At 38.3% G+C, this 17,999-nt stretch overlaps 1 protein-coding gene and 1 long non-coding RNA gene across 6 annotated transcripts in view; one reads left to right on the top strand and one right to left on the bottom strand.

The window, feature by feature from the left end:
- Positions 1-8,572, top strand: part of ACVR1 (activin A receptor type 1) — a 117,832-nt gene extending 109,260 nt beyond the window's left edge. For all 4 annotated transcript variants that reach the window (XM_064484797.1, XM_064484795.1, XM_064484796.1 and 1 more), the window contains 2 exons: positions 6,489-6,619; positions 7,352-8,572. In XM_064484797.1, coding sequence (XP_064340867.1) covers positions 6,489-6,619; positions 7,352-7,486 — 266 coding nt within the window. In that variant the 3' untranslated portion in view covers positions 7,487-8,572. The remainder of the gene's footprint in view (positions 1-6,488; positions 6,620-7,351) is intronic.
- The window catches only part of LOC135321132 (uncharacterized), a 121,683-nt gene that overhangs the window by 11,240 nt on the left and 92,444 nt on the right, over positions 1-17,999 (bottom strand). The window contains exon 4 of one of the 2 annotated variants that reach the window (XR_010380584.1): positions 1,326-3,534. The exons of the other annotated variant lie outside the window; for it this stretch is intronic. This is a non-coding gene — a long non-coding RNA (uncharacterized LOC135321132). Of the gene's footprint in view, positions 1-1,325; positions 3,535-17,999 lie in introns of those variants that run through there. 2 annotated transcript variants of the gene reach the window in all.

Genomic DNA, 17,999 nt, shown 5'->3' with positions numbered 1-17,999 from the left:
ACCTCCTTGGTTAGATTTATTCCCAGATATTTTATTACTTTGGGTGCTATTTTAAAGGGGATTGTTTCTTTACTTTCTTCTTCTGTTGATTTATCGTTAGTGTAAAGAAATGCAACTGATTTTTGAACGTTAATTTTGTAACCTGCTACCTTGCTGAATTCTTCAATCAGCTCTAGTAGCTTTTGTGTGGACCTTTTAGGGTTTTCTATATATAGTAACATGTCATCAGCATATAATGACACTTTTACCTCTTCTTTTCCAATTTGGATCCCTTTTATTTCTTTCTCTTGCCTGACTGCTGTGGCTAGGACTTCCAGGACTATGTTGAATAGGAGTGGTAATAGTGGGCATCCTTGTCTTGTCCCAGATTTTAGTGGGAAGCTTTTGAGTTTTTCACCGTTGAGTACTATGCTGGCTGTAGGTTTGTCATATATAGCTTTTATTGTATCACCTTTTTCATTTGTGTTTTTTTAATGTTGTTAAAAAGTCTGTTTTTATTTTAAATGGTCACATGAGATTTCATTAATTTAACCATTTTCATATTGTTGGACATCCTGTCTCCTCCACCTGGGGCCAGTACTAGACATCTTTTCATATAACTTTTTCATTTGGGGAATTATTGTTAATCTGAAAAAAAATAGACCCATTAGGTCAAAGACTATGGAGGGAGTTTTTAAGACTTGACACATATTACCAAGTTCCTTTCCATAAGAGTTGTTCTAATTTACAATATCCTGTTCACCCCAGGGTGTGATAAACCTATTTCACTTCCTTACCAGCTTTAAGAAGTGTCATTAAAAGAATATATATTTTTGAAATTATTGCATATAAAATGTACCTCATTTAAATATATGAATATCTTATCATAGGCGGTCATTATAATTATGCATCCTTTGAGTTTCTGAGTCCATTATAAAAATTGATGACCAGATAGTTCTCTTGGAGCAATATGATCCTCAAGTGAACCATGAGTATAAAAATATGTTGCATTTTATATTTTCATAGGAATTTTATATTTATTTGCTACTAATAATAAACTTCATGCTGTGTCTGTACAGGAAATGAGAGCTAAGTCCATTTTCACAGCTGAAAATTTCTCAGTAGTGTCTTTTGGAATTTATTGTTTGTGTTTAGACTGACACTGAGTTTGGAATTGGTAGGAAGGAAAACCATTTTCTCACCCTTTTGGGGTGAAATTTCTGTATGAATTTAAAGCAGGGGTTTGCTTGGATCCATAGTTCTTACACTGGAGAGTGTGCAACAGAATGACCTAGAAACAGAGTGCTGAACCCACGCCCAGGATTTCTGATTTCATACGTGTAGGGTTGGACTGAGAACCTCCCTTTCTTACAGGGCCCCAGGTGATGTTGATGTGGCTGGGTTAGGGACCGAACTCTGGAGCTCTCATGTAAGACAGAACATGTTACCTCAGTCTCACCCAGGGCAGGGAATAAAGACTGCCCCTGGGGCGCAGACAGAGCCTCAGACTTTGTGTGGAGCTTCTCTCAGGTTTGGGAGTGTGAGGTATCAGGCATCTGGTCACAGCTCATCAGAGCAGGGCTCTGCATCTCTCCTTGGCCCTTTGGCCTCCCCTCTGACAACTGTAATATTAGTAAATGATTAATAAATATTTTTAATAGTGCCTAACTATAGTCTGTAAACTATTTACTTTGGCTATTCCATTACCGAGAATCCTAGTAACAGAAGTTACTTTTAACAGGATTTCAGAGAATGCAGTTGTCTTGACTTCGAATGATGTGCATGGTCCCATGTGCCCATGAATGCAGTTGGGGTGAAGGATGAGGTCAAAGCTGCCGCACATGTATGTTACTTAGCAGGGAACAGAGCTGTCTTTCCATCTCCGCTCCCTGGGGTAAGGCAGGGCTTCCCAGCCCGTGTTCACTGTAGACTTACAGGAATGCCTGAGGTGCTGATTCTCTGCAGTCTCTGGCAGGGAGGCAGGGTCAGGGGGTACCAGAAACCCCTGGGCTGTCATCACCTCTACTCTGAGCAGCCTCTTCTATTTGTTTATTGGTCATTTTTGACTTTTGAAGTCCTCCTGTGAGGAATGTCAAGCAAAGCAAAGCATATGGTAGATATACCTTTACGAATCCTATTCTTACCAGGAAAAAAATGCCTCTCTGCAAACAGTGTTTCCCAAGATTCATTCATACATGTACTACCTTTATGATTTTTCATACCCGAGTACCACTTGTACCATTATTTTCTTAATCAGTTCCTCTAAATCAGCTTTTTCAATCTTAGTTTCTTTTTAAAAGGAAATTAATGTCAGTCCTGGGAGTGGGAAAACTAGTATCACATGGCATTAAATGGAAGGTGATGTTAAAAATACATATGCGGTTATTGAATATGATGAAAAAGTTTTGTCCATGAACCGCATCCAATTTTGTCACATGCCATCCCTGAAGGAAACACCATATTAACTTAGAGTCCTCTCAGAAGCTAAACATGAACCATTCTAATTCTCTCTAAAGTGGCTTTAGTTGTAATGTTCTGATCTCTGAAGGATTTCATAATTTGTGTAGGAGTTAACCCTTAGCAGTAGCTCTCTGCGTGGAGGTGGATGCTGGGTATAGTGGAGCCGCACAGGTTGGAGGGCCGTGGAGAGGGAGTAACATGCGCTGCTGAGTGAGATCAGCTCATTTCCCTGCCTCTGGCTTGTTTAGAAGAATTCTAGGATACAAACGGAGAACTGGATTCTGGTTAATTTTTGTCATCAGTTAGTTGTGAATTTGGACAAGTAAGTTTTCCCTGGATGGTTCTGTTTCTTCTTCTGAAGGAAAGGATGGCTGTGAGCTACACCTTCGGATTATTCAAATTGTAACCAAATCCACAATCCCTCATCTGCAATTGAGAAATCCCTACAGCTTTGAAAGCCCAAAACCTTTGGTCTTGGATAGGGAGGATCGCGAGGAAGCCTTGTTTCCAGAGACTTGCATTTTAGAAAGAGCCTTCTGGTGTTTTCTGCTGTTTGAAGCACCGTCTGGGGCGTCCTTGATCTGTACATCAGCTTTGGGGTTTGTGCTTTAAAGATGTTGGAACCAGAAACAGGTGATTAAGAGGTTTACTCAGAATCATGCAGCAAATTAATGATATGGGGTTTTGGTTGGTAAAGATGTACTTGCTGCAAAAAAAACTTCAGACATGTGTCCAAGAAAAAAAAATGTATGGATCAGATACATGTGTCAAAAGTTGTGGGAGAGGAGGTTATAAATAATTTCTGATTCTTTCCTTGGCCCTTTGAATCACACCCTCTTATGTGCAAAAGCAAGACCTGGGGGGTTGGCCCCTCCTTGACCATTGTTTAAGAGCTCCTCTTCCGCTGCATTCCTGGGTCCTTTGTTGCTTGTACCACTCCTTTGGCACTCGAAGTATTTTGTATTTTAGTCACTTTTCCTGAATTCTTGCCGTCATTTGCTGGCTTACAATTTGGCAGTTGCTCACTGGATGCTGTCATAAAAGGACTGAGGTGAGAGTCCACTTTTTCCTGCTATCCAGATTGCTTGTCACTTTCTGGCAGAAGTGAGGAACGATTGTAGTAAGTAACTTTCTACCTTGACAATACAAGTAATTTCACAGTCCAACCTTGACCTCTCACTCTTCCCACCACCATGTGCATTGATTTCAGCCAGAGGGAACTTAATTTCCCTTTGTCTCTCCAACATAGAAGGATCATTTGCAAGTCTTTGTCGTTGCCCCATCCCTGCCCACCCTGCCTTCCTGGAATGCAATGACCCATCTCCGTGGTGTATTCTTGTCCCATCATCTTCTCTGTCTTGCAAATTCATCTTTCCGTGTTCACCCAAGCCCTAGCTCCTGGAAAGCTTACTTGAGCTTCCACGGCACCTGCTTCGTATCTGGTACTTAACAAACCTGCTCAGTACCATGCCCTCCACCTCTTCTTTCTGCTCATAGATTGTAATTTATTTTTTCGTGTCTTCCTTTCCCGTTAGTCTCATCACTAACATTGCATCTTTTTAATTTTTATGCCCCTAGTGCCAGGGACAACCTCCGGGTAACACAGTTCGAGACATCAAAATGGTTTTTGAGCCAGTTTGGGAACTAGCAAGTAAAACATAAGTGAGAATTTCTAATCTCTCTTTTCTTTCAAGATATAAAGTAAGCATACAAAGGGATAAAAAAAATGTTTGAGGGTTTTTTTTTAAAAACAAGATTTCCATTATCTAAGGAAAAAAGAGGCTTGTCCTCATCTTCCACTAGATTTTGAGTTCACTGAAGACCAAGAGCATGTCTTATACTTTTATCATCCTCAACATTTAGTATGGTGTTCCACACATTGTAGGTATATCGTGTACTTTATATTGATTGAAATAATTACTTTCCTTGACCAGAGGGGAGTTCTATGTGACTGCTGGAGCTTAATCCCAGGTTTATTTTATTCTGAGGAATTATGACCAACATCAGATGGAAACAGTCAACAGTTTGACCAATTGTTGAAGAAAGAGAGGTGTGACAAAATCCCATGCATAATCAACTAAATGGTCTTTTAAAACTTCATTCCTTTTGTTAAAACATGGTGGAATTTAGTAAGATTAAAATATGGAAAATGTAAACCCAAGGGAAAACTTGATTTTTGTATAGTGAAGTTTAATATCCCTAGATTCTGTGTATTAAAAATCCAGCCATGTTCTTTTGCATTTAGAGGAAAATTCAATGTAGTATTACTATTTACATTCACAGAACCCTTCCCAAGCTAGCCAGGCAACTACTCCAAATATTGTCTATTATGCTAGATTTTAAAAGAATGAAACCAGGCTTTTAGATAAGTTAAGAGATGATGCAGGGCACAATTCTATTGTTCCTTATAAATTCATGTGGCCTTTATAAAGGTATAAATTATCTTGCAGGTCTAGGTCCAGCTCTATTTTATGTGATGTCTCCTAGTAGTACATGTACTGAAAAGAAAATAGTTTTTGAAGGCTTCCTAGGGCCCTTACAAGAGACGTAGATAGGGCCTCTGAGATGAGGCATCCCAGGTCTTCTGAAAGTTTTGATTTGCCGAGAAAGGTTTTAATCCATTGACCAACACAGGCAAGCAAAGTGGGTAAGTTACTTAGACTTAACAGCAAGTAGAATTTTTAAAAATATAATTTAGACTCTGTCCTATTTAAAAAATAAACTTAGCTGAATCTATGAAGTTTAACAAAAAAAAAAATCTGTAGTTGTTTAATAGATGTTCCTTATGATGGCTAATTTTTTGCATAACTGGTTTGTATTTATATGGAATTTCTGAGAACAGCTTCTTACTGTTAATTTCTTTGATAAATGAAAGAGAGACTGAAGCTTTTCAGGTGGCTTGTAGGAACTAGAAAAACTTAATAATGGTTTTAATTATTAAAACAGCCTCCTTCTGTCTGCACCAACAATCTGGTAGGTATTTATAAATAGGAGAAAGTTGCATGGAGGAAGGAAAAAAGGCACTACACCAAGTAATCCATTGTCCTCTTCATTGAAGCCTTTGATGGTGGAAGAAAGATAATGGATTTTGTGGGTTTCTTTCCTTTCTTTCCTTTCTTTTCTTTTCTTTCTTTCCTTTCTTTCCTTTCATCAATTTTCTAATTCCAAATTACTGCTTTAACTTTTTCGGTTTGTGGAACTACTTTTCTCTGTGAAAAGTAAGGAACCAAGGTAATTTTGCTGGGGAAAAAGGTTTCTAAGGCAGTGGAAACCACACAGGGGCAGATGCTGAAATCAGCCACTTTCATATTTGCTTGGGAGTAAGGGGAGTGTTTATTCTTTTCAGCCATTCTTCTCCTTCCCAAATGACTGTCCTCTACATTTTGTGCCTTTGCTCTGAGAAGAAATAATAGAGCCATCAAACAGACAGCTGTGTCTGACAGTGGGTACTCAGAACACATGGAATGAGGAATGAATGAGGAAATGAGTATTTCATAGAACATTATTTGCATCCTCCCAATGGGAGGGATTATTTTATAGCAATGATTTTGCCTAACCATATCATAACAAAAAAAGGGTATTTTAGATGATGGTCTTGGGTTATTTGTTTACCTCTAGCTTTAGTTTGTGGACAACTTTTTGTTGAAGTTTATGGTTTGAAACCACTAGATTCATGTGCCTTCTTTAGGTGTCTTGTCCCTTTTTAATCACTGAAGGAGTTCTTGTTCTGTCTCCTATGCCCTGCTGGGCATTGAAGAGTTGTTTCTATACACTCTCGGGAGCGTTTTGTTAATAATTATAATTGCTTGAGAAGTAGTCACTTTTTTTCTAATAATTACTTTCCTCCATTTCTCTGAAGGGCTTCGATTTATTGCTTTGTTCTCCACTTATTTTAAGACCTACCTGTAGCTTTCAGCATTACCTTGAATTTTGAGGAAGATGATTAGTACGTTTTCCTGTCACATGGTGACTTGGGACGCCCATCACTAAAACCCTGGGGAGCCTCTGCCCTTTCACTAACCCGACACCATTCCTGTCTGTGTGTGCAGGTATCGTGGAGGATTACAAGCCACCATTTTATGATGTGGTTCCCAACGACCCAAGTTTTGAAGACATGAGGAAGGTAGTCTGTGTGGATCAGCAGAGGCCCAACATACCTAACAGATGGTTCTCAGACCCGGTAAGAGTGCTGCTTTCTTAGTTTCAGAGCTGTTTTCATCTGTTCGCTTGTTGCAGGTGCTTGAGTTTCAGCTGGTCTAGTTCTTGAATGCTCTGCCCTAGCTGTTGCTGTGTCTCCCGATTTTACACAGAAGGGCCTAATAGGTTCACAAAATGCTCTCATTCTTGAAGGAGCTACACATCCAATAAATTTTGCTAATGAATGACAACATTCACAAAAATTTCTCCTATGGCCTAGCTCCTACTATGCCACTAGCCCTAGGACTGCAGTTTCACCTGTAAAGCAAGAGACCCGAGTGGTGCTTTTACCCCCCTTTCATCTCTGCATACTTAAAATTCCAAACATAAGCTGTTTAATGCTGAAGATCCTTATTGCCGCTCTTTAGTAGTAGCAAATTTACGACACTGAGAAATGACCTTATCTATACATTCCAGTATTAACTCTGGTTTAGTATTACTGCTTTTAGCACCCATAAAACCATCAAGGGGTCCAGTCTGGTCTAAGTAATTGGCTTGATAAAGTCAGTTCCAACTGACTTCAGCATGAGGAGTCCAAAGGACAGAGTTTAAGAAACTCAAGAGTGGCTTCTCTATCAGTGGTCAAGGCTTTCTTTAAGGAAGATGGCAGTATTGTCACTCTAACTTCACAAGACCTGCAGAGTCCTGCAAAATGGTTGACAGAAACACCTGCCCAGCTACTTTTCACTGTGCTGTTGGTTCTTTCTCTCCTCAGACATTAACCTCTCTGGCCAAGCTGATGAAAGAATGCTGGTATCAAAATCCATCCGCAAGACTCACAGCCCTGCGTATCAAAAAGACTTTGACCAAAATTGATAATTCCCTAGACAAATTGAAAACTGACTGTTGACATTTTCATGGTGTCAAGAAGGAAGGTCTGACATTGTTGTCGTCCAGCTGGGACCTAAGGCTGGCCTGACTGGCTGTCAGAACAGAGTCCGTCTGTCTGCCTCCCCAAATGGCTGCTTGGACAAGGCAGACATCTTACCCAGCCGCATGCTGGGGAGACACCAAAACCACCCTAACCTCGCTCAATGACTGTGAACTGGGCATTTCACAAACTGTTCACACTGCAGAGACTAATGTTGGACAGACACTGTTGCAAAGGTAGGGAACTGGAGGAACACAGAGAAATCCTGAAAGAGATCTGGGCATTAAGACAGTGGCTTTGCATATCTTCACAGGTCTCCTAGACACTCCCCACGGGAAACTCAAGGAGGTGGTGAATTTTTAATCAGCAATATTGCCTGTGCTTCTCTTCTTTATTGCACTAGGAATTCTTTGCATTCCTTACTTGCACTGTTACTCTTAATTTTAAAGACCCAACTTGCCAAAACGTTGGCTGCGTACTCCACTGGTCTGTCTTTGGATAATAGGAATTCAATTTGGCAAAACAAAATGTAATGTCAGACTTTGCTGCATTTTACACATGTGCTGATGTTTACAATGATGCTGAACATTAGGAATTGTTTATACACAACTTTGCAAATTATTTATTACTTGTGCACTTAGCAGTTTTTACAAAACTACTTCGTGCATATGTTAAAGCTTATTTTTATGTGGTCTTTATGATTTTATTACCGAAATGTTTTTAACACTATACTCTGAAATGGACATTTTCTTTTATTATCAGTTAAATTCACACTTTAAGTGCTTCACATTTTATATGTGTGTAGACTATAATTTTTTTCAGTTCATATGCAGAACGTATTTAGCCATTACCCATGTGACACCACCGAATATATTACTGATTTAGAAGCAAAGATTTCAGTAGAATTTTAGTCCTGAACGCTGTGGGGAAAATGCATTTTCTTCGGAATTATCCATTATGTGCATTTAAACTCTGCCAGAAAAAAAAATAACTATTTTGTTTTAATCTACTTTTTGTATTTAGTAGTTATTTGTATAAATTAAATAAAATGTTTTCAAGTCAAAAGTGAATTTTTCCAGCATACAAAAAAGACCTACACAATATAAAGCATTTTCTTACAGAAACAACTGGAGCAAAAAACTAGTTTGTAAATCAAATTTGCTTTTTAAGTCTATTAATGAACTTGAGGGTTCTATGAGGATGCCTTCCAGCTTGAATTTGGTATCAGAAAGCTTAAATTTTGGGCTTTTTTGGCTGTGATTTTTTTCTTGGTCAGTTTCCCCAACTTTGAAATGAGAGTAACAGACCTGTCTGACCTGCTTTCCTTACAAGGGAGTTGTGAGTTTAAGTGAAAGGAAGTCAAAGCATTTTGTTTGGTATAAGGTACTGTGTGATGGGAAAGTGGTTTCATGCATCTCACCTTGCTGCTTGGGGAGAAAAGTCCATTGTTGGCTTTTTTCACTGCTTTTGTTCAGCAGGGTTGAAAATGTAGTTTAGAGTAGCCCAATAAGGGTAGAGGTGTTACAATTTTGCAGTATTCACCAGAGGTAAGTTAATAACGTCATTAATATATACCCTCCAACTAAATGAATGCTAAAGTCACATTTAACTTTTTTTTAAGTTGTGGTAAGACACACAGAACAAATTTTACCATCTTAACCATTTTTTGGTGTACAGTTCAGTGGTATCAAGTACATTCACCTTGTGCTGCCATCTCCACCATCTGTCCAGTGAGCTCTTTTTCATCGTGTAAAACTACAACTCTGTATCAGTTACCGAACAAACAGCTCCTCATTCCTCACTCCTTCCAGGCCCTGGCAACCATCATTCTACTCTCTGTCTCTGAGTTTGACTAAGTACCTTTTATGAGTGGAATCATACAATATTTGTCCTTTGTGAGATTTGCTTATTTCACTTAACATAATATCCTCAAGGTTCATCTTTGTAATAGCACACAGCAGAATTTTCTTCCTTCTTATAGCTGATAATATTCCATTGTGTGTATATATACAACATTCTGTTTATCCATTCATCTGTTGATGAACACTTGGGTTGCTTCTACCTTTGGGCTATTGTGAATAATGCTGCCATGAACGTAGGTGTATAAATATCTCTGAGTCCTTCTTTTCAATCATTTTGGCTAAATACCCACCAGAAGTAGAATGGAGTCACATTTAACATCTGTTGAAGTTGTATATACATATATAAAAGTATATGGCTTGATGCATTTTGAGACATTTTTATACAGTGGTTGTATCCATGGAAACAGCCCTAGATCATGAAGCAGAACACTGACTTCTCTGGAGTGAAGTTAGGATCATGGCAGCATGAATTGTTCTTTTTCTTTCCCCTTTGGTTGTTAACTAATTAGACATCCATAACAGACCAAAAGTGCCTCTGTACATTGTACCAGGACATCTGAGAGTAGGTGCATCTGAAAATAGGTACAAATGACCTCAGAGAGGGCTGTGGATCCAAGGGAGTCATTGAGCCTACCCTACCTGTCCCTGCCATGATCAGGAAAGGGGGAATCTGGAGAGTACAAAACTGAGTGGACACTCATGGGAGTTAGAGAATTTGTAGAGATCCAGCAAACCTGATGGGAGATCCCAGCACACCACTGGAGCTGGATAGAGATGACTTTGAAAGCGGAGGAGAAAGAGGAACCTCCTTGCCATGGTGACATTGCAGTACTCTAGGCTTTTGTTGGCATCAGTGGCTGCCTCTCTGCCAGAGGAGGTGGAAAGTGCAAGTGATGAGTGACAGGCTGCCCACCTTCATGAGTTGCAGCTGGAGGGACCCATTTGTCTCCAGCAGCACTTGGATTTCTGAGGAGGGATTTCTTTTCTTTGAGGGGGAGGAAGAGGAAAGGGAAGGAGGCAGACAGGAATGCCAGAGGGCACTGAAAAATTGAGTTTCCTGCTATCTGATTTGAGATTTAAGCAGAAGGTCCACTCACAGATACCTGGATCTCCCTGTCAGATCATGGGTACCTCCAAAGTCCCAGATGCTAAGCCCACACATCCCAACTCTTTGTACGCTCCTGAATGCAGCCTTGAGAGCCAACTCCAGTAGGAAAAACCAAAAACTTGAGCTATAGTGTCACCTTCTGGAACACAAAAGAAAGGTTTTTAACTACCAGCCTCTTGACCTGTAACAGCCAAAGTAAACAAATCCTTCACTAAGTGTTTGCTGTTTCAAATGCAAGAGCAGAGGTGCATAACCTCAAACATGAAAAAAATCAAAGAAATACAGTACCACAAAAAGAAAATGATAATTCTTCAGCAACTGAACTCAGAGGCATGGAATATTGTGATCTAACTGATAAAGAATGCAAAATAGCTATTACAAAGAAATTCAACAAGCCTTAAGAAAACTGAGAAAGGCAATTCAATAAACTCGGTAAATTTAATGATCATACTTTCTTTATACTAGAGACTGAAGTTTTAAAAAGAACTAAACAAATCCTAGAGCAGAAGAATTCAGTGAATAAGCTGAAGACTGCAATAGCAGCTAGCATAGGTAACAGATCTGATGGAAGAATGAATGACTCAAAGGATAGGGATCTAGAAATGATTCAGTTAGAAGAGAGAACTAAGATTTTTAAAAAGGGCAGAAACTTTATGAGAGCTATCAGATTCTAATCTACCAGAAAAGCAAATACAAGATTAATTGTACCAGAAGGAGAAGAGAGAGAAGGGGGCAAAGAATTTATTTAGAGAAATAATAGCTGAGAACTTCCTCAACCTGAGCAAGGAATTGGATGTACAGGTCCATGAAACTGATCAAACACCCTATTATCCCAATGCAGAAAGACTCTCCAAGGCACATTCTAATGAAACTGTCAGAAATCAATAATAAGAAAAAATCTCAAAGGCAACCAGGGAAACAAAATAATCTACAAAGGAATATCCATTAGGCTATCACTGAGTTTCTCTGCACAAACTCAACAGGCCATTAAAGAGGGGAATGACATATTCAAAGTGTTGAAGCATAAACATTGCCAACCAAAAATTCTTTACCCAGCAAAGCTATTCTTCAGATATGAAGGAGAAATACTTTCCCAGACAAAGGAAAACAGGAAGTTCAACCCCACAGACTTGCCTTGTAAGAAATTCTGAAAGAGTTCTTCAAGCTAAAATGAAAAGATACTAATTAGTGTTACAAAAATATATGAAAGTACATAATACTCTGGTAAAGGTGAAATTAGAATGAGAAAACTAACTTTACACTAGAATGGTGTATTATCCACTTACTTGTAGTATAAAGGTTAAAGAAAAAAATTAAACTATAGCTACTATAATGTGTTAATTTATGGCATAAAAAGTGGTGAATTTTGACATAAAAATATAAAAGGGGAAGAGTAAAAGTGTAGAACCTTTATAGGTGAACGAAGATAAGTTGCTATCAGAATAAAAAAGACTGTTTTATCTATAAGAAGTTTTATGTAAGCTTGTGGTAACCACAAAGCAAAAATCTATAATAGAGACATGAAACATAGAAAAAATAGGGGAGATTGAGCAAATCATTGAAAACCACAGATTTACCAAGGTATGCAGAAACAGAAGAAAAAAGACAATAAACAAGCAGAAGGCAAATGATAAGATGGCAGTAGTAAGTCCTTACATAATCTTTCTAAATGTAAATGGACTGAATTCACCAGCTGAAAGGCACAGAATGGCTAGATGGATTAAAAAGAAAACTAAGACCTCACTGTATGCTACCTACAGGAGACTCACTTCAGCCCTAAAGGCACACCAAAGCTCAAAGTGAAGGGATGGAAGAGGATATTTCATGCTAGTGGAAACCAAAAGAAAGCAAGTAGCCATAATTTTACCAGAAGAAGTATACTTCAAGCCAAAAAAATGGTAGAAAGAGACAAAGAAGGTCATTATATAATGATAAAAGGGTCAATACATCAAGATAAAGCAATCATAAATATATGCACACCCAACTGATATATATATACTGAAAAATTAAGCAAATACTAAAAGCTGTAAAAGAAATAGATAACAGGATAGTAACAGGGGATTTCAATACCCTACTGTCAGCAGTGGATAGGTCATCCAGACAAAAAATTAACAAGGGAACATTGGAATTGAACCATACTTTAGAACAAAAGGACTCGACATTTATAGAACATTCTATCCAACAGCAGCAGAATGCACATTCTTCTTGAATGCACACAGAACATTCTCCAGGATAGACTGTATGATAGGACACAAAACAAACTTTAACAAATTTAAGAAGACTGAAATCAAACCAACTATCTTTTCTGACCACAATGGTATGAAACTAGAAATCAACAAGGGGAAAGCTGGAAAATCTACAAATATGTGGACTGACACATTTCTTAACAACCAATGGGTCAAAAATGGAATTAAAATGGAAATAAGTTATCTCAAAACAAATGAAAATGGAAATGCACCAAAACTTATGGACTGCAGCAAAACTGGTTCTGAAAATTTGTAGTGATAAAAATGCATGTATTAAAAAGTTAGAAGGAGCTCAGATAAACCACCTAACTAGAAAAAGCAGAACACATTAAGCCCAAATTTACCAGAAGGAAGGAAATAATAAGGATCAGGGAAGAAATAAATGAAATAGAAAAGATCAGCAAAGCCAAGAGCTGATTCTTCAAAAAGATTAAAAAACAGACAAACCTTTAGCTTGACTAAGAATAAAAGAAGACTCAAATAAAATTAGAAATGAAAGAGAACACGTTACAGCTGATACTATAGAAATGCATATGGTCATAAAAAGACTTACGAATAATTATTGCCAACAAATTAGATAATCTAGAAGTTAAGTTTCTAGAAACACAACATACTAGACTGAATCAGGAAGAATTAGTAAATCTGAACAGATCAATAACATGTAAAGGGATTGAAACAGTAATCAAAACCCTCCCAACATGGAAAACCCCAGGACCAGATGGTTTCACTGGTGAATTCTGCCAAACATTAAAAAAATTAACACCAGCCCTCCTCAAACTCTTCCAAAAAATTGAGAGAGACGGAACACTTTCAAATTTATTCTACAAGGCCAGCATTACCATGATACCAAAGCCAGACAAGGACACCACAAGAAAATAAAACTGTAGACTAATATCCCTGATAAATATAGGTGCAAAATTCTCAACAAAATGTTAGCAAACTGAATTCAAGAACACATTAAAAAGGTTTATACACCATGACCAAGTAGGATATATCCCTAGAGTACAAGGATGGTTTGCCATATGAGAAACAAAAAAGAAGGTAATACATCATACCAAAAAAAAGGTAAAAATCATATTTTCGTGATCATCTCAGTAGATGAAAAGCATTTGACAAAATACAATATCCTTTCATAATGAAAATCCTCAACAAAAGATGTATAGAAGGATCATACTTCAACATAATAAAGGCCATATGTGACAACCCACAATAAATCATACTTAATGGTGAAAGATTGAAAGCTTTCCCTCTAAGATCAAGAACAACACAAGGATGCCCACACTCACCATTCTTACCCAGTATAGTATTGGAAGTCCTAGCTAAGGCAATTAGGTAAGACAGAGAAAGAAATGGCATCCAAATTGAGAAGGAATAAATAAAACTGTTGCTATATGCAGATGATATAATTTTGTATATAGAAAATATTGAATCAACCAAAAAATTGAAACTAACCAACAATTTCGTTAAAGTGCAGGATACAAAGTCAACATAGAAAAAACAGTTTCTTTTCTATACACTAATGATGAAACATTTGGAAAATAAAATGATCTCATTCACTATAGCTTCAAAAACAATACTTAAAAATAAATTTAACTATGGAACTGAACAATCTATACAATAAAAACTACAAGACATTGCTGAAAGAAATCAAAGACATCTACAAATGGAAAGACATCATGTGTACTTGGATCAGAAGAATTAATATTGTTATAATATCCATACTACCCAAAGACATCTATAGATTCAATACAGTCCCCATCAAAACAGTAATGTCATTCTTCACAGAAATAGAGAAAACAACCTAAAATTTGTATGAAAACACAGAAGACTCCAAATAGCTGAAGCAATACTAAAGAAAGAGAACAAAACCAGAGGCATCACACTTCCTGATTTCAAATTGTACTACAAAGCAATATAGTAATAAAAATAGTTTGATATTGGTACAAAAATAGACCAATGGAACAAAATAGAGAGCTCAGAATTAAACCCCTTCATATATGGTCATTTAATATTTGACAAAGGAGCCAGGAAACACAATGGAGAAAGGGTAGTCTCTTCAACAAATGGTGTTGTGAAAACTGGATCAACATATGCAGAACCGTGAAAGTGAACCACTGCTTACACCATTTACAAAAATTAACTTGAAATGGATCAGACTTAAACATAAGACTGGTACTATAAAACTCCTAGAAGAAAATGTAGAAAAGCTTCTCAACATTGGTCTTAGCAATTAATTTTTGGGTATGACACCAAAAGCACAAACAACAAAAGCGAAAGTCAACAAATGGGGGCATGACACACTTAAAAACTTCTGCACAGCAAAAGAAACAATTAACAATGAAAAGGCAACCTACAGAACTGAAAAAAAATTTTTGCAAACCATATATTGGACAGAGGACTAACATAAAAAATATATAAAGAATTCAACTCAGTAACAAATTAAAATTTGATTTTAAAATGTGCAGAAGAACTAAATCGACAGTTTTCCAAAGACATCCAAATGGCTGATAGGTACATGAAAAATGTTCAACATCACTAATCAGAAATGCAAATCAAAACCATAATGAGCTGTCACCTCACATCTGTTAGAATGGCTATCGACAAGAACACAAGAGGTAAGCACCAGTGAGGATGTGGAGGAAAGGGAACACTTGCACACTGTTGGTGATAATGCAAAGTTGTTCAACCATTACAGAAATCAACAAGGAAGTTCCTGAAAAAATTAAAAATAGATCTACAGAAGAAAAATAAGAAGGAGGGGGATCTAGATGGAGTAGGAGGAGGACATGGAGCTCACGAACACATTAAAAATACAGCTACAAATGGAATAATTCTCACAAAAAAAACTAACTGGAAAGTGGCAGAAAGATTCCTATATAACCAAAGCTGTAAGAAATATCTCCATGCAAGCAGGTAGGATGGGGAAACAAGGTATCAGGTTAGCACTTGCACCCCTGGGAGAGATCTGTTATGAAGTTTGTGGGTGGACCTTCCCTGCGAGTGAGCAGGTCAAGCCACAATCTGTAAATCCCAGTCCCAGGATCCTGGCACAGAGGGAAAAAGCCCCTTTGCCTGCTGGGGAATGGGCTGAAACAGAACGAAGGGCTGGAGAAGCCTATACTCAAGAGGAGTACATGTGTGCTGGCTTGCTAATAATCAGGGCAGAGAGAACCTTGCACTGGCAGCTGCCACCTCACTGCACTTCCCAGTCCAAAAGGGCAAACACCCTCGCCCTACTCACTCTACACCACAGCCTGGTGTGGGATTTGGGCAAAGATTCAGTCTAGCTATGGAGAGAGAGAGCTGAGTGCCTGGGTTTTGATCTAGGTGGAGCTATGGAATCTATTGTTAGCATGGGCACAGGGCAGCAGGTAAAGCTGCAGCAAATACTGTCAGAGCGTACATCAGGTGGCACCACAAGAGTTCTCAGTGGCTAAATGCTGCACCTTGGGCAGACAGATCCTGGGCAGGAGTACACAGCCATTTGTTTCTCAGCAAGAGTGACCTTGCTCCATCCATCCCACACTGCAGCTTAGCACTAGATATGGGGCAGACAGATCTTGGGAGAAGTCTGCCACAGAGGCAGCCCAGATCTAAGGTAGCACAGTCACCTCAATTCCTGCAGCCACGACACCCCAACCCCTAACACACTCCATACCACAAACTTGCACTAGATCTGGACAAACAGAGAAGGGGACATGACCTTGGGATGCCTCTCAACAGAACTGCAGGCATCTATACAGGTGGCACATAAGTCCTCTGTAACTGCAGAGACCTCACTTGCTTCAGCAATTGCCTCCTTTGGGGCATGGCACACATTCAAGGGCGACAGAGCTGATAGAACCCAACCCTCAGGGCTTCTACTCCAACAACTGGGGAGCAGACCCTGTCCCCAACAGGGTGGTGACCGCCAAGTAGCAAAGATGAAGCCCTGCCTCAAATCCAGCACAGGCTTTAGATACTACAACACCAACCACACCACTATCAAGTGGATAATGGCCAGCCTACCCTGAGGAAAGATGCGGCTGGTGTCCTTACCAAAACCACCCCTTGCAACAAAAATACTGGATTCACACAGTGTACACGGGTGTGCTTCCACATAAAAGCACCTCTTCAAGCCCACAGTAGATAACTGCTTCTTCTAAATTCATAGTTAGACAAGGTTAAGTAAAATGAAAAGGCAGAGAAACTACTCCAATTAGAAGAACAAGAGAAATCCCCTGAAATAACAAATAACGAAACAGACCTCACCAGTCTTAAAAAACTCACCAGTCTACCAGAACTTGAGTTCAAAAAGGAGGTAACAATGCATGACTGGGACATTGTATTGTACACCAGAATTGACACATTGTAACTGACTATACTTAAAAAACAACAACAAAGAAGTAATAAACATGTTAAAGTAATTAAGAAATTTTATCCATAGAAATAAAGATGACTATAACAGGGAACTAGAAAGTATAAAGAGGAGCCAATCAAAAAGAGACAGTTCACTTGCTGAGATAAAAACCAATCAAGAAGCAATGAACACCATAATAAATGACACAGAAGAACAAATCAATGATCTGGAAGATAGAATAATGGAAATCACACAATCAGAACATCAGGCAGGAAGACAAATGAAAAAAATTGAAAGTAACATATGAGATATAAGGATAATATATAGCATGCAAACCTATGCATGATAGTGGTCCCAGAAGGTGAGGAGAGAGAAACAAGGGGATTAAGAAAGTATCTGAAGATTTTACAGTTGAAAACTTCCCAAACCTAAAGAAAATAGATATCCAGGTATAGGAAGTACAGAAAGTCCCAAACAAGATGAACCAAAACAGACTCACACCAAGACATTTCATAATTAAAATGGCAAAAGTTAAAGACAAGGAGGATTCTAAAGGCAGCAAGAGAAAAACAAAAAGTCAGTTACCAGGAAACCCCCATAAGACTATCATCTGATTTCTCTGCGGAAACTTTGTAGGTCAAAAGGAAGTGGCATGATGTATTCAAAGTCCTGAAAGGGAAAAGACTGTAACCCAGGATACTCTTGCTGGGGCAAGATTATCAATGGACTAGAAGGAGAGATAAAGAATTTCTCAGGAAAGCAAAAACTAAAAGAATTCAGCAATACTAAACCTACTGTAAAAGAAATATTGAAGGGTTTTCTCTAAATGGAAAAGAAGAATCTATAAGAAAGGGAAAAATCATAATAGGAAAGGCAAATATATAAAACTATTGAAGATCACTTAAATAAGCCAGGACATGGATTAAAAAAGTTGTAA

The sequence above is a fragment of the Camelus dromedarius genome, chromosome 4, assembly GCF_036321535.1.
Source record: "Camelus dromedarius isolate mCamDro1 chromosome 4, mCamDro1.pat, whole genome shotgun sequence".
In the NCBI taxonomy this organism is placed as follows: domain Eukaryota; kingdom Metazoa; phylum Chordata; class Mammalia; order Artiodactyla; family Camelidae; genus Camelus; species Camelus dromedarius.
Note: the sequence above shows the minus strand (reverse complement) of the source record. Positions and strands in the feature narration are given on the sequence as shown.